The 27,799-nt window shown below is 39.4% G+C and overlaps 1 protein-coding gene across 30 annotated transcripts; it reads right to left on the bottom strand.

Annotated features, from left to right (window-relative positions):
* Positions 1-1,123: 1,123 nt before the first annotated feature.
* On the bottom strand, positions 1,124-27,113 carry Ccdc196 (coiled-coil domain containing 196). Of its 30 annotated transcripts, none has more exons than XR_010052137.1 (12): positions 27,081-27,113; positions 26,015-26,225; positions 24,196-24,257; positions 23,940-24,092; positions 22,675-22,771; positions 20,528-20,605; positions 20,266-20,349; positions 19,729-19,807; positions 9,074-9,227; positions 4,649-5,261; positions 3,795-3,870; positions 1,124-1,405 (listed from the first exon to the last, which is right to left on the bottom strand). XR_010052137.1 is itself a non-coding variant. In XM_063262316.1 (9 exons), exons 3-8 carry the CDS (start codon positions 24,240-24,242, stop codon positions 19,751-19,753), a joined length of 513 nt encoding a protein of 170 aa, XP_063118386.1. In that variant the 5' UTR covers positions 24,243-24,257; positions 26,015-26,225; positions 27,081-27,113; the 3' UTR covers positions 1,124-1,405; positions 19,729-19,750. The 30 variants fall into 30 exon arrangements, 14 of the variants coding, with proteins under 14 accessions (XP_063118386.1, XP_038968656.1, XP_038968653.1 ...); XR_010052144.1 differs by having other exon boundaries at positions 4,649-5,224; positions 19,729-19,804; positions 27,081-27,112; XR_005505563.2 differs by having other exon boundaries at positions 4,649-5,224; positions 24,196-24,300; positions 27,081-27,101.
* Positions 27,114-27,799: the final 686 nt, after the last annotated feature.

Below are 27,799 nucleotides of genomic sequence, written 5' to 3'. Positions count from 1 at the left end.
ATTATTTCAAAAGACATTAGGAATTAACATTTAGAAATTCTCGGTTTTGTTTGCTAGTGATCATCCCCAGTTAAAAGTATATTAAATTCATTCGAGTTCTTCAGTTCTAATGTTTATACTTGGTTTTATTTTATGATGCCTCCATTGAATTTATTTGGTTAAGAATTGTTTTTCTGATTTAATTAACCTGTTTATATCCTCTTGTATCTGAGTTGTTATATGGTCATCATTTTTAATTCACTCAAAGGCAATTATAAATTTTTCATTTCCTTGGAATCATTGGTTGGATAGCTGTTACGCTTTTAGGGTGGTGTCATATTTTCTTGCGTTTCAACTTTCTTGTGCCCGTGTTATTTTATATTTAGCAGTATGCTCACCTCCTCCAGTTTTGTAGTGTGGTTTTCATAGGCAGAGACATACACCTGTAGATATGTTTTAAGATGAGAGTTGGGTAGAATGTACTGGCTTTGAAGTAGGAAGTCTCTGCAGCCCATTTTCAGATATCTTCAATATCAGATGTTTGTGAAATGCTTTAGTTGCCTAGGCTGCGGAAATTTGTCATATTGGTCCACTAGTTCTGGGTTGAGGTTTCCCTAAAAGTAGTTGAACACAACCATTAGGTGTATGTGGCCAATCTGGATTCAGTTCCCCTGCTGCCCAGACTACCAAGGACTAGTTTCTTTTGGACACAGTACAATGTGAGTCAGTGCTAGAGCACTTCAACAGGCCATGGCTGGTGGAATGCCTCCAATCCAGTTTATTTCTGGGGATAGGCGATACCTCCTGTGGGAATGGTGTCTTACCATGTATGAAGTTTAATTTGTATAATAGGAGGGAAACAATTGCTACTAATCAGAAAAATATACTAGACTGACGATGCATCCAGTGTCAGGATGGTAGGGTGAGGAGCAAAAATGATGGTGAGTGGTAGAAAACATAGATTGCTCCTTGGGTATTGTCTAAGCTCCAGGCACCTGTCTAAACAGGACCCAGAACCCATCAGAACTGCACAACTATCAGTAGAGGCTGTGATAATGGAGTGCCACTCTGGGCCTCCTGACTCCCTCTTGTGTGTGTCAACTTCATTCTGAGCTGATCTCAACTGATAAAACAACGCAGCAGAGAAAGGATATTTCATTCTATTCTGTGGGGTCATCCTTAGCGTTCCTGTTCCACTATGTACTTTCCAACCTCCCTGCCAGTAACCCCCTCCCATACACACACACACACACACACACACACACACACACACACTCCCCAAATAGTGGTTTGTGTTTGGGTCCTTTTGATGAGGAGCACAGGCTTTCATAACCTGCAGTTAGCCATCTTGCTGATATCCCAACTGTTATTTCTGATTGATTTCTTGAAAGGGTTCTATTATGACTTCATTTATTGAAGATTCAATCTGTAAGCCAAAAAACACAATTCCATGTGTGAAAACTTCCATGGGTTAGGTTCAAGCTAACTTTCTTCGAATCAAAAGCATCATATTTCCCTTCATCGGTTTCCTAACAAAGAACTTAGCTTAAAGTCTAACTTTAGAGAAAAAAATTATTTCCCTAGAATATAAAAGTCATGCCCCCAAAGAAGTGGATCAGTGCTTTAAGAGCACTGGGTCTCTTCTAGAGGACACAGGTTCAATTCCAGCACCTACACAGCAGCTCACATCTATAACTCCAGTTCCAAGAAATCTGATGCCCTCTTCTGGCATATATCTGTGCACAGATATGTGGTACCTAGACATGCATGTAGGCAGAACACACATACAGATTAAAATAATTTATTTGAGTTGAGAGTGATGTGGAAAACATATTTTAACCTAAGTAATCTTATTGTCTACCAAAATAACTGGTAACTGGAGGAAATACTATTTATAAAATGTTTATTTTGTTTTGTCTTGTCAAAACGAACCTTTAGAAAAAGTTCCAAAAGTTAAAAGTTCCAAAAGTTAGGGAGCATAGGTGAATTTGTAAAAGAAGCAAAGTAGATAGATATTTCAGTTGCCCTAAAAATTTTCATTTTACCAAGTATGATGTCTATTCTTACTGTCAGTTTATTGAATGAAGAAATAAATTCCTGGGAGATTCCTACAACACACCTCTGAGCAAGTACCAAAATTTCCAGAGATTTAGTAAGGCAGGAAAGGTCCACCCTGAATGTAGGCTACTCCATCTCAGTCTCGTGGGCCAAGGCCCAGCTAGACCAAAATGGCCAAAAGAGGAAACCAGCTAGCAGTCATTCTGCTTCCTGGCCATCATGAAATGAGGAGCTCTTGTCCTTACCCCCACCATCCCACAAAAGAACCATCAAGTAATGATTATATTTGTATCTGCCTGCATATCTCCCAATGCTGAATTAATTGGTTGTGAGGCAAATCTAACCTTGATTTCTGTCCATTCCCTGCTCTTTGATAACTACTACAGAACCTGTGAAGCAACAGGGACTTTGAATTGGAAACAGTTCAGGCTCTGCCTAAGGGGCCAGAGAGGCTGTTAGATGTTTGCCTGGGATGCAATAGTTTACAGAAGCCTCTACCTTTGAAATGAGCCGTTGTCTAAAGTGGCTATAATTTACTTAATAGTGAAGATGAGCTTCATGCCTAGATATGAGAATATAAATTTTAAAATGTTATACACAATCACCTTCTGTCTGATGATTGTAGTTCCATACTAAAGATAGCATTCCCTTGCTACATTTAGGAAAGTAGGGTAACTTTGCTCGCCACTTATGGTCATTGCAAAGGGCAGTTTGGAGCTGAAATGTCAGCAAATGTCCTCTGAAAAATTAGGAAGTCAAGACCCTACAAATGAGATGTTACATGAATAGTGTCTCCCAAAAAGATGGTTCATAAATGTATTGCTTATAGGACAGGGTTTTCCTTAGCTGGCCTTGACATTAAAAAAAAAAATCTTTGAGGGCTAGAGAGATGACTCAGCAGTTAACACTCCTTCACCCACATCAGGAGGCTTACAACCACCTGTAATTCCATGTCCAGGTATCCAACAGCCGCTGTGGTGTACATGTGTGGCACACACACACACACACACACACACACACACACACACACACAAAAGATTTTAAAAGTATTTTTAAAAATCTAAATAAGGTCATGATATTGTTTTTATTATCAAAGAAACATCTTGTAACATGAATACTAATAAAACTAATGATATTTCAAACAAATATTCCCATGCTCGCCAACTCAGTTCACCATAATTTGAATAAGGCATAAGAATACCTTAAGTGTAGACATACGCTAACTCAATAGGAAGATATATCTGTGTTTTCGTTTTTCTTCTGCGGGGGGTATATCCCAGACTGGCCTCAAGCTCACTACATAGTCAAGGCATACAAGGGATAACCTTGAACTTCTGATCCTGCTGCCTCTACTTTCTAAGTGCTAGAATTATAGGTTTATATGCTCTGTAATTTAAATTGATGCTTGGTTTGTCATTTAATTTCTTAAGAGTTTTGGTAGCTGCTAATCTTTTGGCTAAGTTAACCAAATGCATTTATTTATGCCCATAAGCCTGAGAACCATGTCCTTCATTTATCAGAGTTTGACACCACTTAGTAAATGGCCAGTCAGTCTAGCAGATGATTTTGTATTGCCATCAGTGAAAGCCAGAAGCTGATGCGAAATCTTTGTGTGATGTATTGAAGAAAGTGAAATTTTTAGAGCATTTGAAGGAAGGAAAGATGATGAACCTGAGTGTTCTTGAACTCGCAATACCAAGCTTCAGAGACAATGATATCAGTATTCAGCCAAGGTTAACCCTGAATGCATTACCTACCTCCTTGCTTCCTATTTCCTGAGTAGTTCTGGTTTACAGGTATGTACCACCGTGTCCAGCAAAACAGGACTTATTTCTAAAGAAAATGAAAACCTCTGCTAGCAAGCAAACCAGATTATTTCAGACCTTAATTAACAAAAAAGTAGGTATTCATATACCAATCTCAAATCGTAATAGCGGTAAAAAATGTTAATACACACTCAAAGGGTACTCTTAATACAGTGTTAAAGTTAGGAGTCTAAGGCCCTCAGGTTAAATGAAAAAGTTCAAGGGAGTCAGCAGTAGTTAGATTTTATATTATTATGTTCTGTTCTCATGGCTCTGTCTAATGTAATTGGTTTCAAAAATCTCAGGTCCGCCAGAGTCTCTCAGGGTCTAAGTTAAGAGGTGGTTTTCTTGAAACAGAATGTGGATTATATACTCAGCTAACTCTGTTGGCAGAACATGAAACTAATCATCTCAGGGCTTTGGAGACGCTTGTTTTTATAGTCAGAGGGGAAAGATGAGTTAGGCTGGAGTGTGGGCTGGCAGTAATATCTGCACTCTGGTAACCAGCGCTGGCTTGAATTAACTAGAAGTCTTTGGACACTTTTCAAGCTATCTGACGTTCAGTTTCTTCTCTTGTAAAGTGAAGGAATTTTACACTTAAATTGCTAATATTCTGTGAACCCATAAACCTTTTCCAGTTGAAAAGTACATTTCAAAAAAATCTTCCAGGGTTCAGTGAGGTGGCTTAGCACCTACCCCCAACCCTGATAACTGGAGTTTGGTCCCCAGGACCCATATGATGGAGAGAGAACTAGAACTGACCTCCACAGCACACCACACACATACTTGTTTTCAGGAAAATTTACCTTTCTCCTATCTGCATGCAGTTTCCTTTACTCCAGTAATTGTTTCCTTTACTGTGCAGAAGCTTACTTCGATTACATCTCATTTGTCAATTCTTGCCATTCCTTCCTGAGTTATTGAAATCCTATTTTGGAAGCCATTGGCTGTTTCTGTATCTTCAGGTGTTTTCCATATGATTTCTTCAGGCATGTCAATTTTTGATCCATTTTTAATTGATTTTTATGCAGAGAATGTAGAGAAAGAGGTCATTTCAGTCTTGTTCGTGTGCTATCTAGTCTTCATAGCCCCATCTTTTGAGGAGGTATCTTCTAACAGATGCTTTGGGTACCTTTGTCAAGAGTCAGATGACCGTAGATATTTGGATGTATTTCTGAGTCCTCTGACGTTGTATTTATTGGTCTATGTGACTGTTTCTATGATGATACAATATTGGTTTGTTACTGTGGCTTCCTAAATCAGATATCCTGTTACTTTTAGCATTGCCCACTCTGCTTAGACTTGCTTTGACTACTCAGAGTCTTTTATGCTTCTCCTTGAATTTCATGTTTCTTTTTTTTCTAGTTCTGTGAAGAATTTTGCTGGAATTTTGATAATATTTGATAAGATGTCAATATTCTGAATATATAAAGAAGTCAAAAGGTTAAACACTAAAATGTAAATTTAAATATTCTTTTCAATAAAAGAAAAAAACAATGATTCAATCAGTACATGATCAAGTGAATTTAAAAGAAAATAGTTCTTGAAGTATAAGTAGCCAGTAAATACATGCTAGGAAAACATCTCAATTCCTTAACTGTAAGGAAATCAGATTTAAACCACACACTAAGATTCCATCTCAGCTCAGTAAGAAAGACTATCATCAAGGAAACAAACAAATGTTGCCAAGAATGTAGGGGGAAGGAGACAGAATAACTTATATACTGTTGGTGGAGAAATACATTTATCAGCTAGTAATGGAAATCAATGTAGAGAGTACTCAAAAAATTTAAATATAAGGTCGAGCAAAATGGCTCAACAACTAAAATCAGTTGTCATGTGTCTGACTAGAGTTCCATCCCTGGAACTCTGTGTTTTCCTTTGACCTTTACACATAACACCATGGCACATACCGCCCCCCCACACACACATCATGCATACACACACACACACACACACACACACACACACACACACACACACACATTAAAAAGCTAAGAATAAGACTACTACCTGATCTTGTATACTACTCCTGAGTGTATGCAAAGGCCCAGAATTAGCGTACAGTAGAAATACCTGCACAGGCTTGTCTATTGCAACACTGCTTATAAAAGCTAAATAATAGAATCAGCCTAGGGTCCCATTGATGGGAAAACGGGTGAAAGAAATGTCCATATATGTGGAGGATTATTGGGCCATAAAAGTTAAATTTTGTCATTTGTGGGGAAATGGATGTAGTACGATAGAGATAGATTGCTTTTAAGTGAAATAAGCTAGACAGTGAAGGAGAAGGGTTTAGAGTTGTGAAGGTTAATGTGGTCCAGCTACTCTGCGTAGACATGTGAAGGTGTCAGATGAAACCCATCACCTCATGCAATTATTATGTACTGATATTTTTAAATTTATCTTTAAAATTCACTTAAAACATCTTTTAAAGAATTATTTATTTTACAAGTACACTGTAGCTGTCTTCAGACACACCAGAAGAGGACCTCAGATCCCATTACAGATGGTTGTGAGCCACATGTGGTTGCTGGGACTTCAACTCAGAACCTCTGGAAGAATAGTCAGTGCTTCTAACCACTGAGCAACCTCTCCAGTCCCCTCATTTTAATATGTTTTAATTGAAATAGAATTACATCAATTCAATTTTCTTCCTCCCTTTCCTCACTCCAGGCCCTTCAAGTACCTTCCTTCCAACCCCTTCTATGTCTTCTCAAGCTGATAGTCTCTTTTTCCTTGAATATTATTATTAAAATGCATAAATGTATATTTGTATGCATATGCACAAATATAAAACCTGCTGAGCCTGTTTTGTGTGTGTGTGTGTGTGTGTGTGTGTGTGTGTGTGTGTGTGTGTGTACATATTGTTTCAGGGCTGACCACTCTACATCAGGCAACCAGCAGGGGAACTCATCCCTAATTTTCCTTCTTTCAGCAGTTACTGGTTATCTGTAACATTTCAAAGGGGGCTGGAGAGGGGTACCAAGTGCACACTACTCTTCCAGAGGGAGTCTAAATTCGGTTCCCAACACCCACAGCAGATGGCTCATAATTGGAACTACGGCTTCATGGGAATATAATGCCTCTGTTCTCTGCAGACACCAGCAGGAGCATCCATGTGCATGACCCGCCCCTCACCGTGAGATATATAATTAAAATAACTTGAAAATTATTTTTAAAAAATAAAATGCATTTTAAAAATTTAGCCTTCACCTCAGTGAAAAAAAAAACAATCAATTGGCTTTCTTAGCTTATCACCAGGAAAGTAGTATTTTTTTCATTACTTTTATTTATTTTAATCAAAATACTTGAATGAACAACTTGGTCACTTGGCCCCATGAACTTAGGAAAGGCATGACAACTGCAGAGGTATATAGAATTTCTTTGCCTTTAATGGCAAACAAAAAGTAGAGAAAGGTTGCTTCAAAGGCACATACCATAGGGCTTAGTACTTACCGCACGGCCCCTGTGCACATCTCCCAAAACAGCACTACTAGCTATGGGCTATGTGCTCATTTGACGCGAGCTTTGGGGACCACTTTCATATGTAAGCTATAACAAATCCTTGTACAATATCATTTAATAGACTTCCATTAAATCCTAGACACTGTGTAAACTGGTTAAAATGGAGAGATGAACAAAGCATAGTTCTGTGTCTCAGGGTTCATCATCTGGTGGGGGAGAGATCTGGGTAAATCAAGAATTACAATATAATCATTAAGTGCTACAATATAAGAACTGAGAATAAGAATTCTCAAATCTAGCTAGATGTGGTAATGTGTGTCTTTAATCCCTCATTCTAAAGGTAGAGGCCAGCCTGGTCTACATATCGAGTTCCAGAAGTTCCGATGCTACAGAGTGAGACCCCGTCTAAAAACAAAACAAAATTAAAAAAAAAAAAAACAAACTCTTCAAACCTGAATGAACATTAGAATTTTCAGAGGATCTTGCCTTATCGCTCAAAATTTTTGATTTAAATAACCTGGGGAGTGAAAATATACTATTTGTCAGAGTCTACAGGGAAATCCTAATATAGAGTAAGGGTTTTGAATCACTGGGATAGAAGAAAGATAACAAACTTAGTTCTTCAGAAAAGTGGAAGCCAGGCATTTTAGTAACTAGTACTCAGGAGGCTGAGGCACGTGGATCTCTGTGAGTTCAAGGTCTAGTGAGGTCCAGGAGAGCCAATGCAGCATAGTGACGTTCTCTCAAAAAACGAAAAACAAACAAACAAAAAACAGCAAACCATACTCTACAAGTATAGGGGCCAGTGTTCACATCCGCAGAATGTGAAAGAGCATCTCCCACAGCAAGGTGGGAAGTAGACACAGTGGAATCGCCCAGAAGCTCTCAGGCCAATTAGCCTGGTCTGTGCATTAGTGATGAATAGCACATCCTGTCTCAAACAAGACGGAAGGTTTGATCTCAGACCTCTACATGTACACCACAGCGCATGCGCGCACTTACATGAAGCTTAAAAACAAAACGGGCAATCGTCGAGCAGAAAAGGGGAAAAGAATATTCCAGCTTTGTACCGAGAACTCATGATCCATTGGTCTAACTGGAAATAGTTCCGAAGAACTTACTATAGGACTCTGAGGGAAAGGAAAACGGTGTGCGTTGAGACTGGGAGCTAGGCAGGAGTCAGATCAACTGTTGTCTGTGAAGGAATTTGGACTTAATAATAAAAGTGATGGGGAGTGATGTAATCTAATTTCTCTTTAAGAAAAAAAAAAATAGCTTGTGTGGTGCTGTGAGAGATGGATTAGAAAGCCTGGAAGCAGGAATGCCAATTCACAGACTGTGGCGACTCAGGCAGGAAAGGCGACTCAGGAGGCCTAAACTCAAAACAGTAATACTAGTGAGTATAAGGTAATCAAGGAATAGATCAAAGCAATGCCACGTGAACGAGCTTGAGCCATCCAGGGATAGCATTTTTTTTTTTTATTTTCACCTACTGCTTACTCGCCAGCAGTGATCAGGAAATACCTCAGTGGTAAAAAAAATGTCTTCCTATGAATTTAGCTATAGTTTATAAACAATGTGAAATCCAGTCATTTCACCCAAAATTTACCAACATAACTAGTGGCTGTTTACAATACCTAGACTGAAGCCCCAACACGCTGAGGGCCAAAATGAACAACATCGCTCCCACAGTTTGGTGGTAGAATGGAAGAACGGAACTAAAATAAAGGTTTGAGAGATTTTAGTGAACAGAAAGGCCGTACCTAGTCTTCGCATCTGTCCAAAGCAAATGTAGTGAAAGCCTTCTAATCCTTCAGAGCTTCATCTGGCATTGACTTCAGAAAAAAGAGCCTCTGTCCTACATCATCATATGACTTTCTCTAGTTCCTTCTTGTAGCTCTTTGATCCTGGGATTCTCTTTAAAATAGGAGAAGAACAAGAGTGGCGGGGGCGGAGTTAAAACCGTTGTTTACAAATGTAAACAATGATAAATTAGAATGCATAGTAAATGTATTGCAGGGCTGGGGTTGCTTACAAAACAGCTCTTGGCTGCCATGCACAAGGCCATGGGTTGGATTCTCAACACGGCCAAAGTAGATCGATAAATGTATAAACGAAGAAATGTTTTGCAAAAATCTATACCCGTTAGCTAAGCCTTTTAAAGTTGGAGTGGTTTTGTTGCGGAAAGTTGTTCTTTCACCATGTTAAGAGCATTTCTCTTGGTTGTTGCGCTCTCCATGGTTGTGGTGCTCATTCTACCTGAAGGAAAGCATTTGGAAAATGAGGTCTATTTTTTTTTTTTTTTTGGTTCTTTTTTTTCCGGAACTGGGGATCGAATCCAGGGCCTTGCGCTTCCTAGGCAAGCACTCTACCACTGAGCTAAATCCCCAACCCCGAAAATGAGGTCTATTAACATTCATCATGGCATTATTTACTCATATAATTGTAAGACTAATGATAGCATTGATACAAAGTTTTAAATTGCTGTTTTAGAAAATAAGGGAAAAATTTAAATTTGTAGTGGTAGACATTTTTTTCCTATTAAAAGCTTTTGTTCTATAGTGGAAAAACTCATTTCAGAATTACATGTAAACAAAAATTTTTTAAATTTTGAGTGCCTACAGAAATGAATCTCAATCATTTGAAAGAAGTGGGATGGGGTTGGGGATTTAGCTCAGTGGTAGAGCCCTTGCCTAGCAAGCGCAAGGTCCCCAGCTCCGAGAAAAAAAAAAAAAGAAAAAGAAAAAAAAGAAAGAAGTGGGATGATAAACCAACTCCATATAGGTACACTATGCAAACATATAGTCCACAAAATAGTTGTGTAGTTAAAAACAAAAACGAAAAAAAAAAAAACGCCCAAGATGTAAAGGTGGGGGCTCTGCAATTCAGGTAGGATGAATAATATACAGGCTGAAACAGGAGGCAAGAAAGGAAAAATTGCAAGCATGTCTAGGTTAGGTCTAAACTAGAGGAATCCTGTTAAATTTGAATTTTAGTACACAGTAAATTTTAGTTCACGTTCCATGTAAAATTTGAGAAACCGATAATTATTCATTGCTTAGCTGAAATTCAAATCTATCTTTTAAAAAAAATGAAAACCCCACTTCAGACATTTTGCTCCTCTCCTGAGCACTTAGAATGAGCAGGCGGGATCATTGTCACCCATTAAAACTGTCTTAATGAGGATGCAATTTGCTTTTTAAATTTTTAACTAAATTCATGTTTAGGGGGAAAAACTAACTTTATTCTTCCTGTCTAAACTTCTGTAAGATTTTATGGAAAACAGAAAAAAAGATCTCAAATTAGTTTCATCACCCATTAATATACCCATTAATATATCTTTAAATGTTTGAAGGGTTCAGGTTGCCTCAAAGCTTATAGAATACTTAAGAGCAATGCTTTGGTGAAAGATCCAGATTTGAGCTAGTTGTGGTTTCAGCCTCTGCCTCCCAAAATTTTAGCCATCAGGAGGAGAAATTAAAGAAGGGAAGAAAAGGAGAAAGGTGAGAACAGAGGATTAGCGAGTAAATGGGTTCCCAGGCATATTGGTTTTCCACTTCCCTGAGCTTCAATGTCAATTAGGAATGTAACACAGTATCTGGCCTTCAGGTTCTTCTAAGGAGAACCTTCTGGAGAGCTCAAAGAAATGCTAAGAGCCTTGGATATGGGGGAATGGTGGTCAAAATCAAGTATGGGATCCCAGTTACATTATTACCGAAGATTATTGCTAAAGACAAATCATCTGAATTTAGAGATTTCTTAGTGCCTGTGCTCTCTGTGACAGGTGATCAGCGAAGGTCACAAACTGCAGTCTTGCCACAGCACAAGTAATCGGGGAGGGCTGACACAAACCCTGAGCTGAATTCTAAGTAAACCCTTTCACATGTGCCATATCTCTGTGGGGTAGGGGAGGAAAGACTTATCCTAGAGTGTGAACAACAGAAACACTTTCTTGTATATCAGATGACCAGATGCCCGGAGCTTCAGGGAATTCCCCAAATAGGGATTTGCTTGAACTGTAACAAAGTCTCTATTTATTTGCCGACAAAATAGAAGGCACCATTAACTCAGCCAGGCAGCACAATGAACAGGGGACAAAGGATTCTTGGCCAAGAGCATGGAGCAAAACTTCCTTCTGTTTGGAAAGACCTGAGATGGAAAGACCTGTATCTGCTTGATTTGCCAAAGAGGTGTGTCCAAAATTACGAGCCACCTTCCTCTAAGCCAAGTCTAAGTAACTCAATTCTTTTGAAACTAGAGGAACCAGAACACTGTCCAAAAGGACTATTGAGTACTCGACCTTCAAGTAGTCCCTGTGTCCAACTTATTTTTACTTCAGTGCCCTAATTGCCTGATTTATTTGTAGTAGAGAGAAAAGGTGTTAGGCAAGAATTATGGAGGAAGTAGGCAATTGCTTTCGTTTTTTGTTTCTTTGTTCAGAATGGGGTGAACTAATTCAGGGAGGGTAATAATAATAGTTAAGGGTTGCACAACGGAACACCGTGTTTAATCTTTAATCAAGACTGCCAGTAATACATCTTGATGCCATATAACACGACACAACACATCGATAGGTTGTTTTTTCATTTGGTTTATAAATGTGGCACATTTTGTCCTCGGGGTAATAGAAAGCCAGTCGTCTCCTACATCATTTCACATTTCCCGAATCACCATTTGTTATGGACGTGGCTTAGATGTGGTTGGTGCCACCTACCGGACTAAATACATAATTACAGGCCTTCCAACCCATTTGTAAACATTCTCTAAAAACAGCCTCAGGGGCCGTGATTCTTCTTTGGGAGGAGGACACTATAGAGTTAAGTTTAGAGTCCCATCATAATTTTTAGGCCTGGAAGAGACATAAGAAATCAAACTTTAATACCACCATTGTGTCGTTCAGCCTAGAACCCAAGCTTTAACTACGGACACAGAAACCCGGTTTTCTGAGTTTGCTTCTTGTTCCGTATTGCAGATCTTACAAAGCCGTTACAAGGGTTACACTTAGCGAGAGGCCATTAAAGTGCCTGTTACGTGTGCTGGCTGTAAATATGAGATAGAGGAAAAACTTGAATCAAGTAACTTGCCCACGTGGTGTAAGGGCCACAGCACGTATATCTGACTCCAGAGCCATGTTTTCCCATTGAAATAAAACGTCTCAAGGTTTGGCATTGAAATACTTTTAGGTGACACCTATAATGAATTTAAGAGATGTTATAACATGACTTTAAATCCTGTAAATCACAGTGGAAAGTTATTTTGAATTGAACTCTCAACCTAGGGTGACTTGGCCTCAGTACCTGGCTCCCTGACTACCCTCTCCAAGCTCCGTACTTGATAGAACCGAGGAGAAAGTTTAAAGTTAATTCCTGTTTCTTTAAAATTCTCTTGTCTTGTTAACCTTACTTTCCAAGAGTGATAAAACAGGCCTCAGGCTTGACCATCTTTCTAGAACTCGTTTTTCTATTTCATTATTGTTAAACTTACTTGTGAAAACTATATTGTTTCTTCACTTAGTAACACAAATTTCGCGGCCGAGCGCGGTAGGTAGCTTGTGATACTGACTCCTCGGAGGCTGAGGTAGGAGGAGGATCACTGTAAGTTTGGGGTCAAGAGGAACCACATCGTCAGTTCCAGACTAGCTTAGGCTATGGAGTGAGATCCTTATTTGGTTTAACTGGTTTTGTGTTCAGTAAATGTATGAATGAGACTAAAGGCCACCTGAGCAGCAGAAGGGAATGAACAGTAAGAGGCAGCGCCCAGAGGAGTTGAGAAAATCGTGCACAAGTCCCCGTCGATAATCCTGTATTCTAACCATTCTCCCGTTGTCTTAGTTCATTTTCTGTCCTGAGAAAACCATTCCGACCAAAAGCAACTTAGGGAAGAAAGGGCTTACACGTCCTAATGTCAGTCCATCATGAAGGGAAGTTAGAGCAGGAGTTCAAGGCAGGAGCTTGGAGGTAGGAATTAAAGCCAAAACCATGGGAGAAAATTGCTTACTGGCTTACTCAGCCCTTTTTTTTGTTTTGTTTTGTTTTGTTTTTTGTTTTTTTTAAATAACCCAAGGCTACCAGCCCAGGGGTGGTACTGTCACAGAAGAGTGGGCCCTCCCAAATCAGCCATTAATAAAGAAAATGCCCCTAAAAGACTTGTCGATAGGCCAATTTGAGGGAAACATTTTTCTCTGAGGCTTCCTTCTCCCAGATAATTCTATCTTGTATATCAAATTGACAAAAAACAAACAAACAAACAAAAAACTAACAGCACGCCCATGATAAGAACTAGCATGTGTTTTTTTTAAATAATAATAAAAAACTAGAGTTTATCAACAAGTCAACATAGCAAAATCAATGACTGTTGGGTTTCAGATCCATTTGGGCTCAAATAAAACAAAAGATTTTTGAGTATGTGTAGGCATATATGCAGTCAGTAAAACACGGCATCAGCGGATCTCTCCTGCCCATGGCTGTGGTAATGTGTAGTGGCTGAACACTATACAAACCTATTACTTTGTTTGCTAAGAGTGAAGGAGAATGGAACAAAAGTATAGACCTGTGGGCTGCCGCAGTTGAAACTGATTCAGTGCTCTCCGTGTGTGTAGAGGGGTCTCCTGAGGCACTCAAACAGAATGGATTCACTAATGAGGGGCTGACTCAAATCTGAAATTTAAAGAACTGTTCCCTTACTCTATGGATCCTTAGAGATGATCTTTGGCTAATTTTCAATACCATAAAAACAGAGCCTTCTGTTTTCCTCGTACTACTTCTTTGTCTTTTAATTTTTGTATATTAATGACTTAATGCCTCCAGATTCTTTCTATCCAACTTCCTGCTGTCCTATTCTCAAAATATAGGTAGAAAGAAAAATATGTGTGGAATTCTGCCTGAGTATATATAGACGATCCAGTTTTCTCGGTGTTCCTAACTTTATCTATTAACAAAGATTGAATGCCGCATGCCTGGACCAGGTTGTACTAAGTTGCTCCATTCTGTTAAATATTTTTTTATAATAATGACCTGTTCACATATTGTGTCAAGGAACAGATAAGAAGCAGTCTAGGGAATTTAGATATTCTGGAAATACGAAAATATTGACTACTGTTATTCCCCAGTGAAGTCCTGTCCCGTTCTGAAAGCCTGGGGAAGAAATCACTCCAAGGCCTCAGGAACATGAGCATTTATATGTGTCCTAATCAAATGGTTAATTGTCACTTCCTGGACACTGACAACCCAGTTTCCAATGGATTCCAGGAACACGTTTATAACCCACCTCGACTAAATAGCCCTTCTCTCATACGTTATCCCGCTTCTGACTGACTTATTTTGCATTCTCTTCAGCTTGCTCAAGATCAAATTAACAGCTGACAATTAGATCTTATGTGTTGTGTGCAGTGTTTGTAAGGCAGTCAAGCTCTCTAGGACCCAGACTGAGAAGAAGTTAAATCCATAGTTACTAATGCTGGTAGAACATTGCCATTCTTGGAGTAGGATCTCTACAACAGGCCCCTTTTAGAAATATAGACTTCAGTGGTCAAGGAAGAAATAAAGAAAGAAATTAAAAACTTTTTAGAATTTAATGAAAATGAAGGTACAACATACCCAAACTTATGGGACACAATGAAAGCTGTGCTAAGAGGAAAACTCATAGCGCTGAGTGCCTGCAGAAAGAAACAGGAAAGAGCATATGTCAGCAGCTTGACAGCACACCTAAAAGCTCTAGAACAAAAAGAAGCAAATACACCCAGGAGGAGTAGAAGGCAGGAAATAATCAAACTCAGAGCTGAAATCAACCAAGTAGAAACAAAAAGGACCATAGAAAGAATCAACAGAACCAAAAGTTGGTTCTTTGAGAAAATCAACAAGATAGATAAACCCTTAGCCAGACTAACGAGAGGACACAGAGAGTGCGTTGAAATTAACAAAATCAGAAATGAAAAGGGAGACATAACTACAGATTCAGAGGAAATTAAAAAAAATCATCAGATCCTACTATAAAAACCTATATTCAACAAAACTTGAAAATCTTCAGGAAATGGACAATTTCCTAGACAGATACCAGGTATCGAAGTTAAATCAGGAACAGATAAACCAGTTAAACAACCCCATAACTCCTAAGGAAATAGAAGCAGTCATTAAAGGTCTCCCAACCAAAAAGAGCCAAGGTCCAGACGGGTTTAGTGCAGAATTCTATCAAACCTTCATAGAAGACCTCATACCAATATTATCCAAACTATTCCACAAAATTGAAACAGATGGATCACTACCGAACTCCTTCTATGAAGCCACAATTACTCTTATACCTAAACCACACAAAGACCCAACAAAGAAAGAGAACTTCAGATCAAATTCCCTTATGAATATCGACGCAAAAATACTCAATAAAATTCTGGCAAACCGAATTCAAGAGCACATCAAAACAATCATCCACCATGATCAAGTAGGCTTCATCCCAGGCATTCAGGGATGGTTTAATATACGGAAAACCATCAACGTGATCCATTATATAAACAAACTGAAAGAACAGAACCACATGATCATTTGATTAGATGCTGAGAAAGCATTTGACAAAATTCAACACCTCTTCATGATAAAAGTCCTGGAAAGAATAGGAATTCAAGGCCCATACCTAAACATAGTAAAAGCCATATACAGCAAACCAGTTGCTAACATTAAACTAAATGGAGAGAAACTTGAAGCAATCCCACTAAAATCAGGGACTAGACAAGGCTGCCCACTCTCTCCCTACTTATTCAATATAGTTCTTGAAGTTCTAGCCAGAGCAATCAGACAACAAAAGGAGATAAAGGGGATACAGATTGGAAAAGAAGAGGTCAAAATATCACTATTTGCAGATGATATGATAGTATATTTAAGTGATCCCAAAAGTTCCACCAGAGAACTACTAAAGCTGATAAACAACTTCAGCAAAGTGGCTGGGCATAAAATTAACTCAAATAAATCAGTTGCCTTCCTCTATACAAAAGAGAAACAAGCCGAGAAAGAAATTAGGGAAACGACACCCTTCATAATAGACCCAAATAATATAAAGTACCTCGGTGTGACTTTAACCAAGCAAGTAAAAGATCAGTACAATAAGAACTTCAAGACACTGAGGAAAGAAATTGAAGAAGACCTCAGAAGATGGAAAGATCTCCCATGCTCATGGATTGGCAGGATTAATATAGTAAAAATGGCCATTTTACCAAAAGCAATCTACAGATTCAATGCAATCCCCATCAAAATACCAATCCAATTCTTCAAAGAGTTAGACAGAACAATTTGCAAATTCATCTGGAATAACAAAAAACCCAGGATAGCTAAAGCTATCCTCAACAACAAAAGGACTTCAGGGGGAATCACTATCCCTGAACTCAAGCAGTATTACAGAGCAATAGTGATAAAAACTGCATGGTATTGGTACAGAGACAGACAGATAGACCAATGGAATAGAATTGAAGACCCAGAAATGAACCCACACACCTATGGTCACTTGATTTTTGACAAAGGAGCCAAAACCATCCAATGGAAAAAAGATAGCATTTTCAGCAAATGGTGCTGGTTCAACTGGAGGTCAACATGTAGAAGAATGCAGATCGATCCATGCTTATCACCCTGTACAAAGCTTAAGTCCAAGTGGATCAAGGACCTCCACATCAAACCAGACACACTCAAACTAATAGAAGAAAAACTAGGGAAGCATCTGGAACACATGGGCACTGGAAAAAATTTCCTGAACAAAACACCAATGGCTTACGCTCTAAGATCAAGAATCGACAAATGGGATCTCATAAAACTGCAAAGCTTCTGTAAGGCAAAGGACACTTTGGTTAGGACAAAACGGCAACCAACAGATTGGGAAAAGATCTTTACCAATCCTACAACAGATAGAGGCCTTATATCCAAAATATACAAAGAACTCAAGAAGTTAGACCGCAGGGAAACAAATAACCCTATTAAAAATGGGGTTCAGACCTAAACAAAGAATTCACAGCTGAGGAATGCCGAATGGCTGAGAAACACCTAAAGAAATGTTCAACATCTTTAGTCATAAGGGAAATGCAAATCAAAACAACCCTGAGATTTCACCTCACACCAGTGAGAATGGCTAAGATCAAAAACTCAGGTGACAGCAGATGCTGGCGAGGATGTGGAGAAAGAGGAACACTCCTCCATTGTTGGTGGGATTGCAGACTGGTAAAACCATTCTGGAAATCAGTCTGGAGGTTCCTCAGAAAATTGGACATTGAACTGCCTGAGGATCCAGCTATACCTCTCTTGGGCATATACCCAAAAGATGCCTCAACATATAAAAGAGACACGTGTTCCACTATGTTCATCGCAGCCTTATTTATAATAGCCAGAAGCTGGAAAGAACCCAGATGCCCTTCAACAGAGGAATGGATACAGAAAATGTGGTACATCTACACAATGGAATATTACTCAGCTATCAAAAACAACGAGTTTATGAAATTCGTAGGCAAATGGTTGGAACCGGAAAATATCATCCTGAGTGAGCTAACCCAATCACAGAAAGACATACATGGTATGCACTCATTGATAAGCGGCTATTAGCCCAAATGCTTGAATTACCCTAGATCCCTAGAACAAACGAAACTCAAGACGGATGATCAAAATGGGAATGCTTCACTCCTTCTTTAAATGAGGAAAAAGAATACCCTTGGCAGGGAAGGGAGAGGCAAAGATTAAAACAGAGACTGAAGGAACACCCATTCAGAGTCTGCCCCACATGTGGCCCATACATATACAGCCACCCAATTAGACAAGATGGATGAAGCAAAGAAGTGCAGACTGACAGGAGCCGGATGTAGATCGCTCCTGAGAGACACAGCCAGAATACAGCAAATACAGAGGCGAATGCCAGCAGCAAACCACCGAACTGAGAATAGGACCCCCGTTGAAGGAATCAGAGAAAGAACTGGAAGAGCTTGAAGGGGCTCGAGACCCCATATGTACAACAATGCCAAGCAACCAGAGCTTCCAGGGACTAAGCCACTACCTAAAGACTATACATGGACTGACCCTGAACTCTGACCTCATAGGTAGCAATGAATATCCTAGTAAGAGCACCAGTGGAAGGGGAAGCCCTGGGTCCTGCTAAGACTGAACCCCCAGTGAACTAGACTTTGGGGGGGGAGGGCGGCAATGGGGGGAGGGTTGGGAGGGGAACACCCATAAGGAAGAGGAGGGGGGAGGAGGATGTTTGCCCGGAAACCGGGAAAGGGAATAACACTCGAAATGTATATAAGAAATACTCAAGTTAATAAAAAAAAATAAAATAAAATAATCTTGAGAAGAAAAAAAAAGAAATATAGACTTCAGATTAATAGATTCTTGAAAATTTAAGAATCCTTTCCCTGCCCATCATAACCATGACTTTACTTTTTCCGAACTACTACGATTCTTCTATGAAACCACAAAATCTTTAGGGGAAATCACTGACAGTCCCAGAAAAGTATCTGAATTGGTGAGTTCAGAGCCCTTACCAACTGTCTGTCTCCTACACCATCAGGTCTGAAACATCTGTCTAGTCCAATGTGATTTATGAGATCAATTCTAGTTCTCAGGGGTGAAGGTGGACAAGAAACTAATTTTTTTGAATGTTAACTATTATCATCTGTGTATCCTAAGGGTATGGTATATTACTTTATTTTTATGAAGGAAAACTTGATTTCTGCCACGGAGATTCTTTACCTTAGAACAATAGCTTTTGAATCCACCATTAATAATAATCGTGAAGTTTTTTATCTGTATCACATTTAACTTACCACCTTGTGCCAGACTCTGTGGTGCTCACTGTTAAATAATGGCACCTTCTATGTTAACAAACAAAACAAACCCTCAAACTATGCGCCTACGATACTCTACCCACCCTGAGGCCTCAGAAGCTTCAAAGCTTCTTGCTTTGTCTCAAAATCGTGTTGTAGGTACAGGGATAACTCGAAGTCATTGGTCTTCTCGTAGTTCCTCAGGGCTTCAATTTTCACCTCAATCACTTTGTCATGAAAGCCCTTCCAAAAGAGGGCATTTTCCAACGCCTATAACACTGACTTTTCTAAATGTACTATTACCTGGGTTTCTTTATAGAGATGTTAAAATAAAGCCCTCAGGTTTTGTCTTTTAGAGTTATGAAGATGGTATTTGTCCTTTTCCCATAATTAGAAGTAGCTCAGAATCAAAAGCATGGGAAGAAGTAGTTATTCAAAACTCTACAAAATTATCGAATATTGAGTATTTAAAAAATATTCAAAGTAAATCCAGAAATATGTGACTTCTGCTCTCACACAATTCAGTTCTTTTAGCAAACAATGAGGATGGGAGGATTGGCCTTAACACATTGCAGTTAAACGTTCTATTTGTATGAACAAACACATCCCATGACCAGCCCTGGAAAACCTTAGTACCTGAAGGATGTTGGGTTGCTCCTCATATTTGACCCATTTTATTTTCCTCTGTTGCTTTTCCTGATGGAAGAAAGATCTTCTGGGTGACAAAGTAAATTGAGATAAAAATCAGTTTTTTCAAGAGCCTGAAACAACCTTATACAAAATTATAGTACAGGTTCACTGTTGGGTTGGTTTTTATTTCACAGTCTTAATTGACCTTGCCATGTAATGCATTCTCTAAAGACTAAAGGGAATGAACACTTCATTTTCTGCGTATGATTTGCTTTGGAAAGATAGAATGGAGATGTTATACCTCTAAATAGATTTCCAAGGAAAATCAACAAGTGCTCAGTGTGTATGGAATTGTCATTGTTGGTATGGATTTTCTCACTTTAGGATAACGAACACGATTTTGCAGAAGCCTGTAATACCAGTCTAATGTAAATACGGTATCCTAAGGGTACCTGCATTATTTAGAGGTGTAACATATCTTAAGCAGATTAAAGATTAATGTTTCAATTCCAAAAACCACTACTGCTCAGAATGATGGTCTACCTTCCGTATGTCTCCCACTTTGTCGATGTCTGGTTTCTCTGACTCACTCTTGACCTTCCAAAGTGATAAGGAGGATTTCTGAGCCTAATGGGAAAGATAAGAAATAAAGGGTTAGACAAGTCCAGATGGGAAAATACAGTGTTTTCGCAGACCAGAAATCAAATATACCCCAAAAGTCCAGATCCCCAAATTAGCCTTGATTATAGAAGGGCAGCTTCCAACAGTATGGCATCAACTTGTCTAACATTCTAGGTCCACTCACCTTCCCATCTTGCATGTCTGCCTTGGACTTTTTTGGTAATGCTTTCTGTTGACCACGGAGCTCTTCTGACTCAAATGTCTGTGGAGAGAGACATTTTGGCAAAGCTTTAAATTAGTGGTAATTATGAAGTCAAGGCCTTTGGCTCCTGCCAGTCAGCAATTTCTCAGGGCTCAAAATAGAAATCATGTACCTACCACAGGGATTCAAAATGGCTCCTTAATGTTCTTTATACTAATAACTATTAAGTGGACCCATATAATATGTGACTGACAGCAAAGCTTCTCATTTTATTACTTACTCTCACCACTACAGTACAGTCCTTCCTGTTGAATCCTCACAAGTCTGGGGATTGTTCTTATCATCGATGAAATTGTGACATTGGCTCTCTTACACAATTTAGTTAAACCGCTTGTTTATGGTAATACAGCTACAGAAATACAGGGAACTAGAGATAAAACCAGGTCTTTCTGACTCCAAGGCCTGTGTTGTTAGCCATTGTGAATACTGCTCTTGTCCATTTCTCCTTGTATAAAGGTTAAACATTACGTATAGAGACCAAAAATGAGTTAAAAATAATGTAATTAAAAGCATAAGCTGATACCTAACAGTATCATGACTGGGGCTGAATAAAAGAAAGTCGGGGAGGCTCTGTTTGACACAGAGAAAGCAAGGGCTTTTCTGAAGAGGTGACAGTTAAGCTGAGGTCTGAAGGATGAGAGTAAGTAATCATGAGAAAATGACTTTGTAGGCGGCAGTAAGTAAAGCAAGAGCGAAGACCTTCAGTTAAGAAAAGACAAGTTTGATATACAGCAAGGAGGCCCTTTGTGGTAGTTGTAGAGAGAGCAGGGGAGCGCTCGTGTCTCTGTGAGTTCCTATTGGGTTGGGAAGACCAACTGATGTCCTCCACCTCCACTGGTCTCACAGTCTTCTGTACAGATCCCTGAGCCTTGGGGATTTGAGAAGAGTTGGGGGAGGGGGAACACGATCAAAATATATAGTATTAAAAATAATAAAAATCCATGTCACAAGAAAGAAAGAAGGATGGAGAGAGAGGAAGACTTTTAAAATGGGTACAGACCAATTAAGTCACAGCAAGGTGAGCAGTAAAGGGTTTTCATCAGATAACTGAAATACGTTGAATGTTTTTAAAAATATGACTTTGTTGTGCAAATAGAGCATCTCTGGAAGCATGACGTGAAAAGCCGAATGTAAGGGGCCAGAGGAATGAGAGGGTTTGTTTGTTTGTTTGTTTGTTTTTGCATTATCTGTAGGACAGTACTTTTGAGAGGTCCTTAGAGGCACCTTGTTCCATAGCATCTCCAATTCCTTCCGAAGCATCTCGTTTTTCTTTTCCTATTAGAAGAGGAAGAATCAAACAAACAGATGTGTTTGTCTGACTGCTAAGTAAGTTAGAAGAAAAAACCAACTGTTTAATTAATGGTAGAAAAGGGATTTGCAGACATAGTAAACCACAGAAGAAGGCAGTAAATAGGCCTTGCACGTCATACAGAAACTAAAATATGGTTTTGATGAGGATGACGATGATGGTGGTGGTGGTGATGGTGGTAAAAAAGTTATTTCAAACAATAACTTTTTATAGTGTTTATGAACTTTATCAGTAGAAATAAATTCTTAACTCTTAAGATGTTCTCATACGATAAGTCTCTTGAGGGCTTAGATCGTTAACTTCTAATATCTAAAGGTCTTTTACATTACTGACTTCAAAAAGAGCTACAACCCAAAACAAACCTTTTCTTTTGATAGGTGTTTTTAAATCCTTTAGAAATGACAAGAGTTAATATTCTTACATTCATCAACCACTAAGTGAAACCTTGTTTTTGTTTGTTTCGTTTTGAAGTCAAAAATGTAGATTCCACAGAGAAACTGTCTTGAAAAACCATAATAATAATAATAATAATAATAATAATAATAATAATAATAATAATAATGACTTGCTAACTAGCCCCTGTTCTTTCCATCATCCAACCTGATTTCCTTAGCATCACCTTGGATTTTGTAGATACAGGAAGAGATCAAAAGAGATACAGGTTTGAAGCATCAAAGACCAGAGATGAGTACTTGTTATTTCCATGTGACAACAGCGGTTCCAGAAGTTATGCCCTTAGTATATACTGATGACATCTTACCAGGTTCTGCTTCATCTCCTGGGCTTCCTTAATAAGCTCCTCGACTGAAGATTCATCACCTCCCCTCCCGGCCATGATCTGCCTCATGATCTGCAGACTAGAAGAAGAGAGAGAAACCATTGAATACATAGCCCTTTAAAAGGTAAACTTAATATCTGCAATCAGCCAGAGAGTATTCTTCCATGGAGATTCAACGAAGGAAGCTGAAAACGCAGGAATTAGAGAGGTCCTGAACACCGCAAGTGTCCCTGGGATGATTCCATTCCCAATTGACCTTAGTTGAGGGTATATATTCAGTAATGAATTCTGTGCTCTTTAATATTCAAAACTTAGGTCTCCAACAGCCAGTGAAAGTGCTTTCCACCCTCTGAAAAGAATGTTTTAGTGTGTATGACTTGAGGGAAGGAGTGTTTCTGCCTCTATATAGAAGAAATTGAAAGTTTTGACATCTTTCAAATTAATTCCAGAATTATTCCCTGTCACACATCTGTCTGCTTCCTTCTACCCCTGTGAGTATCCAAATATGAATTAGTATCAAGTCTGACTATGAGAAGGATACTATTTAAAGGCAGTCATTAGTTTATGTTTGTGTTACTGCTCTTTTTCCTCCCTGGATCTGAGTAGAATGCCAGATCTAACATGCTCTCTTGCTCCAAGAGGGGTCTATATTGCTGGATTACAAACAGCTGGTGTTTGACCGCTGAGTTTCATTCTCCTCAAGTCCGAGTTTCCTAAGTGCTAATGATGAGGGTATAGAAAGAAGACAGACCAACTGAAGTGATATTTCCTGTGATCAGAAAGGAAGCAGAGGCTTGGAAGTTCGTAGGAACAATTTCCCAGCAAAGATTTAAATTCTCACCTCCCTAACCCAAAGAGCTCCTAGACTCAGAAACCATCACCTTCCTGCTTAATATAGGAAGAGCAGGTGTTTACCCTAAAGTGATTCTACCAACACAAATAGCAAAAGCACCAGTGATCAGGATAATATTGATGTGGCTATGCTGTTAAAGGCGCTCACCTGTTTCTTGGGTGTGCAATATGGGAAGAGAAACTGTAGCTTGAGATGAGGGCCAAGTCATACTTAAAAACATTAAAATGAAGGGTTTCTATATGTCCTGCTTTTGCAGTGGGAAATTCTTTTTATTCTATTGGAGCTGATTGTCCAAATTTATAAATAAAACAAACCAGTAATACTTATTACTAATCCTATGGTGGTTGCGTTCTACGGACTTTCTACCTCAAAGAAACTGAACGGGGACCCTTACCTCCTCTGCTTTTCCTCCAAGTTAGCCATTAACTTCTGCAATAAGAGATTGTTCTTATCTTCCAGAGGTTTCAGCATCTCTAGAAGTTCCTGCTTCCTTAACTTTAAGTCCTCGTTCAATTCTTTCAAGTAGTTGTCATATGTTTTAGGATTCCTGTGAGGACAGATACAATGATCTATCCGTACCTTGGGCCTTCCCAGCCCTTCCCCCCCCCCCCAAGGCAGCTGCCATTTCGCTTCCCCTACTAGAGACTCACCTTTTTGAGGACAAACCAGATTCTGAAGAGTTTGAGCCACTTGTCATCTTGAAGGGAAACGCCTAACAATAAAGAGGCCTTCTGGAAACTATGTGCCTCCTTTCCCTGTGCAGTTAAGACAGCATTTTGGGGCTGTTGTTGTTAGAGCTCCTATTGCATTGGACTGATTTCAACTACAGCTGAGGTCACAATAGCACCAAGACCACAAAGTCAGCAGATACTTTTAAGTGGCATCAGCAACTGTTCAAACTGTACTGAAATTACCCTAACTACAATATTAACTCTTGTCTTAGGTTTAGCCAAGAACCCAAAGTTTTCTTCTGAAATCTTTGAATGAATAGGATAGAGTCACGGCGAGAGTGCTTACCTTATAAAATTACTGTTAGGTTAGAAAATGGCGATTTATTAAGAAGAACTCACTAACCCTATGGTAACAGACCTTTGTGCATGATAAAAGGATAAAAAGATAACATCACCCATTTCTGGGGGCTTGGGGAAGGAAAACACTTTTAACCAACATTTTTAAAAGGATAGAGGTTAAACTGGCAAATTCTATGATGTAATGGAGGAATGGTTGAACTGTTGTCACCCCCTACCCCCATCTTTAAAACTCCATCTGTCAGCTGGGTGTGGCGAGTCACTCCTATAATCCCAGCGCTAGGGAGGCAGAAGCAAAAAAGGATCAAAAGTTTAGGGCAGCCTTGTGCTATGTAGCAAGACTGTCTCTCAAAACTAGCCCAGCCAACACAAAACAACTTTGATATGATGTCAAGGGGAAAGTATTGGGCATGTAAGGAGATGATATAGTCTGGGAAGATCCAACACTGTCAGGTGTCTTCCCCAACCAGGTTCTTTTCTGGAAGGCTATCCTTCCTAAGCTCACCTCCACAGATCAGTTCTGACCCTGTTCCTCTACCTGCATCAGAACCACATATCTTCTGGATGCTTAAGATCAACTGCAGCCGAGACTCCTAGCAGTGTGTATGTGTGTGTGTAGAGGGGGTATGGGGGGGATATAGATCTTGAAGTGTGACTTCCTGTAACCAGCAGGACTCCCAGTAATGGGATAAGACATCAGCCCACCCATAAAACTTTTGACCCAAAAAATGTGCCCTGCCTACTAGATGTGAAGGAAAAAAAGACAGAGCAGAAACTGAGGGAATGGCCAACCAATGACTGTCCCAAATTGAGACCTATCCCGTAGGCAAGAGCTAATCCTAGCATTATTAATGATACTCTCTTATGCTTGCAGACAGGAGTCTAGCATAACAGTCCTCATGAGGCTCCACCCAACATGTAGAGACTCACATCCAAACATTAGATGGAGCTTAGGGAGTCTTACAGAAGAGTTGGGAGAAGGATTGAGGGATCTAAAGAGAATCCGCAGGAAGACTAACAAAGTCAACTAACCCAGACCCTTGGGGGCTCCCAGAGACTGAATCACCAACCAAAGAGCAAGCTCATGCTGGACCTAGGCACCCTGCACATATGTCGCAGATGAGCATCTTGGTCTTCATGCTGGTCCTCTATAACTGGAGCAGGGGCTGTCCCTGAGCCTGTTGCCTGCCTGCCTGTGGATCCTCTACCCCTAAACAGACTGCCTTATCTGGCCTCAGTGGGAAAGGATGTGCATAGTCCCCAGTGACTTGATGGTGGGGAGGAGGAAGGGAAGTAATTAGTGGGGGTGATACCTAGAGTGGAATGGGGGGAGGACTTAAGTGAGGGAATACTGGAAGGAGAGAAAGGCCTGATATTGGGTTGTAAAATAAATAAATAAATAAATAAATAAATAAATAAATAAATAAATCACTTTCCTTACCTATGCCACTAAGAAGTAGAAGACAGTCCAAGGAACCATATATTTTTAAATGTGCCCTTTAAAAAGTTTTATGAATTCATTTTTATGTGACATCACGGATAAAATTTAAGGCTTGCTGTTTCAAACACTGACCAAACACTTTTCGAGGAGTTTTTTCCAAAGTAGTTTCAGTCCTTTATCTTTGGGGAAATTTGAAAGGCAAACCTTTGCACTGAAAAAAAAAATGCAAAATCTTGTCAGAACTTGGTTTGAGTATCAGCTTCACTGTGAGCAGTGGGCTGTCTGTGAGCATGTGTTAGAATTCTCTGAGCCTGATGAGGTTTCCACTTTCATAAAAGAATAAAATATTGACCTGGGAAGCTTGTTGTGAGCATTAATATGTGATGTGCCTGGCTCATGTCAGGTGTTCACATCTAGTGAGATTTTACTTGGTTTGGGTTTGTTGAATGCCCCAATTAAGTGGCCAGATTTTTTTTTAAAAAACTGATATCTGTAAGGCTTAATCACAAGAGCCTCTCATTTTCAAGGTCTCTTCCAAAGGCTCTGAACATTTTTTTCTGAATTTAAAATCGCTTTTGAAAATAGAGACGTCTCACAAATTATGTATTACCAGAGTCTCGCAAAACATGGATCTGCCCTGGGTTAGATAGAATACAAACCTAAGTATCCTCTACATCAAAGCTCCTTTTCAGACAGTCCTTACAAACACTTTTTCTAAAGTTTTCAAATGTCACTTGAAGGTTGTATGTGACAGAAATATTAAATTAGAAAAACTACGGCATGTTAGTAATAATTCAGGTTGGTTGGCCTAGGAATGTCCACAAAAAATTTCAACTGAATGAAGGGGAGGTAAAATTCTCACTGTTAAAAGGAGGTAATGGATGGACTGGTTATTATTGATAGTATCTTAGACTACATATGTGGCAGGTGGTGGCAGATAGCAAAGGACAAAAATGGCATTGCTCACTGAAGTATAGCCTATTTAAATTTCATGTTGTGACATTTGGCAGGCAGAACTGCGATAGAATATTAAAACATTTAATGGGCAAGCAGCATCCCAACTCACCTTCTTCTCTGCCCTTGCTTGTGAATGATTCCGAGAGGAAGAACACTTGCTTTTCTGAGGTAGTCTTTGCCACAGCCAATCAGCTGTGTTTATTTCCTAACATTCTAATGTCCATTTCTTCAACTTGGAATATGAATTCCAAGGAGTATATTTACCTTCTAGCGGTGTATGGGAATAGTATAGTGAAAAGCGTTTAACAAAAGCAATCCGTTGACACAGAAGCCAGGTCGTATTGAGAGGAGCTAGCCGATGCTCTGTATCAGCATGGAGTGCAGGATGAAGGGAGGGGGGAGTTTTAGACGATCATTAAAAGTGGAGGAACTCAAAGTAGAAAGTAGGTCATTTGATGATTGGCAGCGTTTGGTGGGAAAACCCTAGGAGAGTGATGTCATGAGCTTTAGACTTGCCCCTGAGCCGTAGGAGAAGAAAGCCAACCAGCAAGAGTCAGAAATATCAGGGTTGGGGATTTAGCTCAGTGGTAGAGGGCTTGCCTAGCAAGTGCAAGGCCCTGGGTTCGGTCCCCAGCTCCGAAAAAGAAGAAGAAAAAAAAGTCAGAAATATCACTATGCAGTGCTAAACGTCAAGGTGGATTTAGAAGTTGAAGATCTGTCATGCTATTAATCAGCAGGTATACAGTTTTGCCCATCAGTAGCTGGAGAACTGGAAACTATAGTTGAGAAAGGTGATTGGCAGATTCTGGGCTTGAACTTGGCAGAACC

This window comes from Rattus norvegicus, chromosome 6 (genome assembly GCF_036323735.1).
Source record: "Rattus norvegicus strain BN/NHsdMcwi chromosome 6, GRCr8, whole genome shotgun sequence".
Lineage (NCBI taxonomy): Eukaryota > Metazoa > Chordata > Mammalia > Rodentia > Muridae > Rattus > Rattus norvegicus.
Note: the sequence above shows the minus strand (reverse complement) of the source record. Positions and strands in the feature narration are given on the sequence as shown.

What these genes read in the sequence shown, in the direction of transcription:
- Ccdc196 (XM_039112731.2), bottom strand. Translation starts at nt 24,242, where the DNA reads ATGACAAGTGGCTCAAACTCTTCAGAATCTGGTTTGTCCTCAAAAAG. An exon ending in TTGGAGGAAAAGCAGAGGAG is followed by an intron (nt 22,772 to 23,939) that starts GTAAGGGTCCCC and finishes CTCTTCTTCTAG; the next exon opens with TCTGCAGATCATGAGGCAGA. An exon ending in AAGTGGGAGACATACGGAAG is followed by an intron (nt 19,789 to 20,265) that starts GTAGACCATCAT and finishes TTCTTCCATCAG; the next exon opens with GAAAAGCAACAGAGGAAAAT.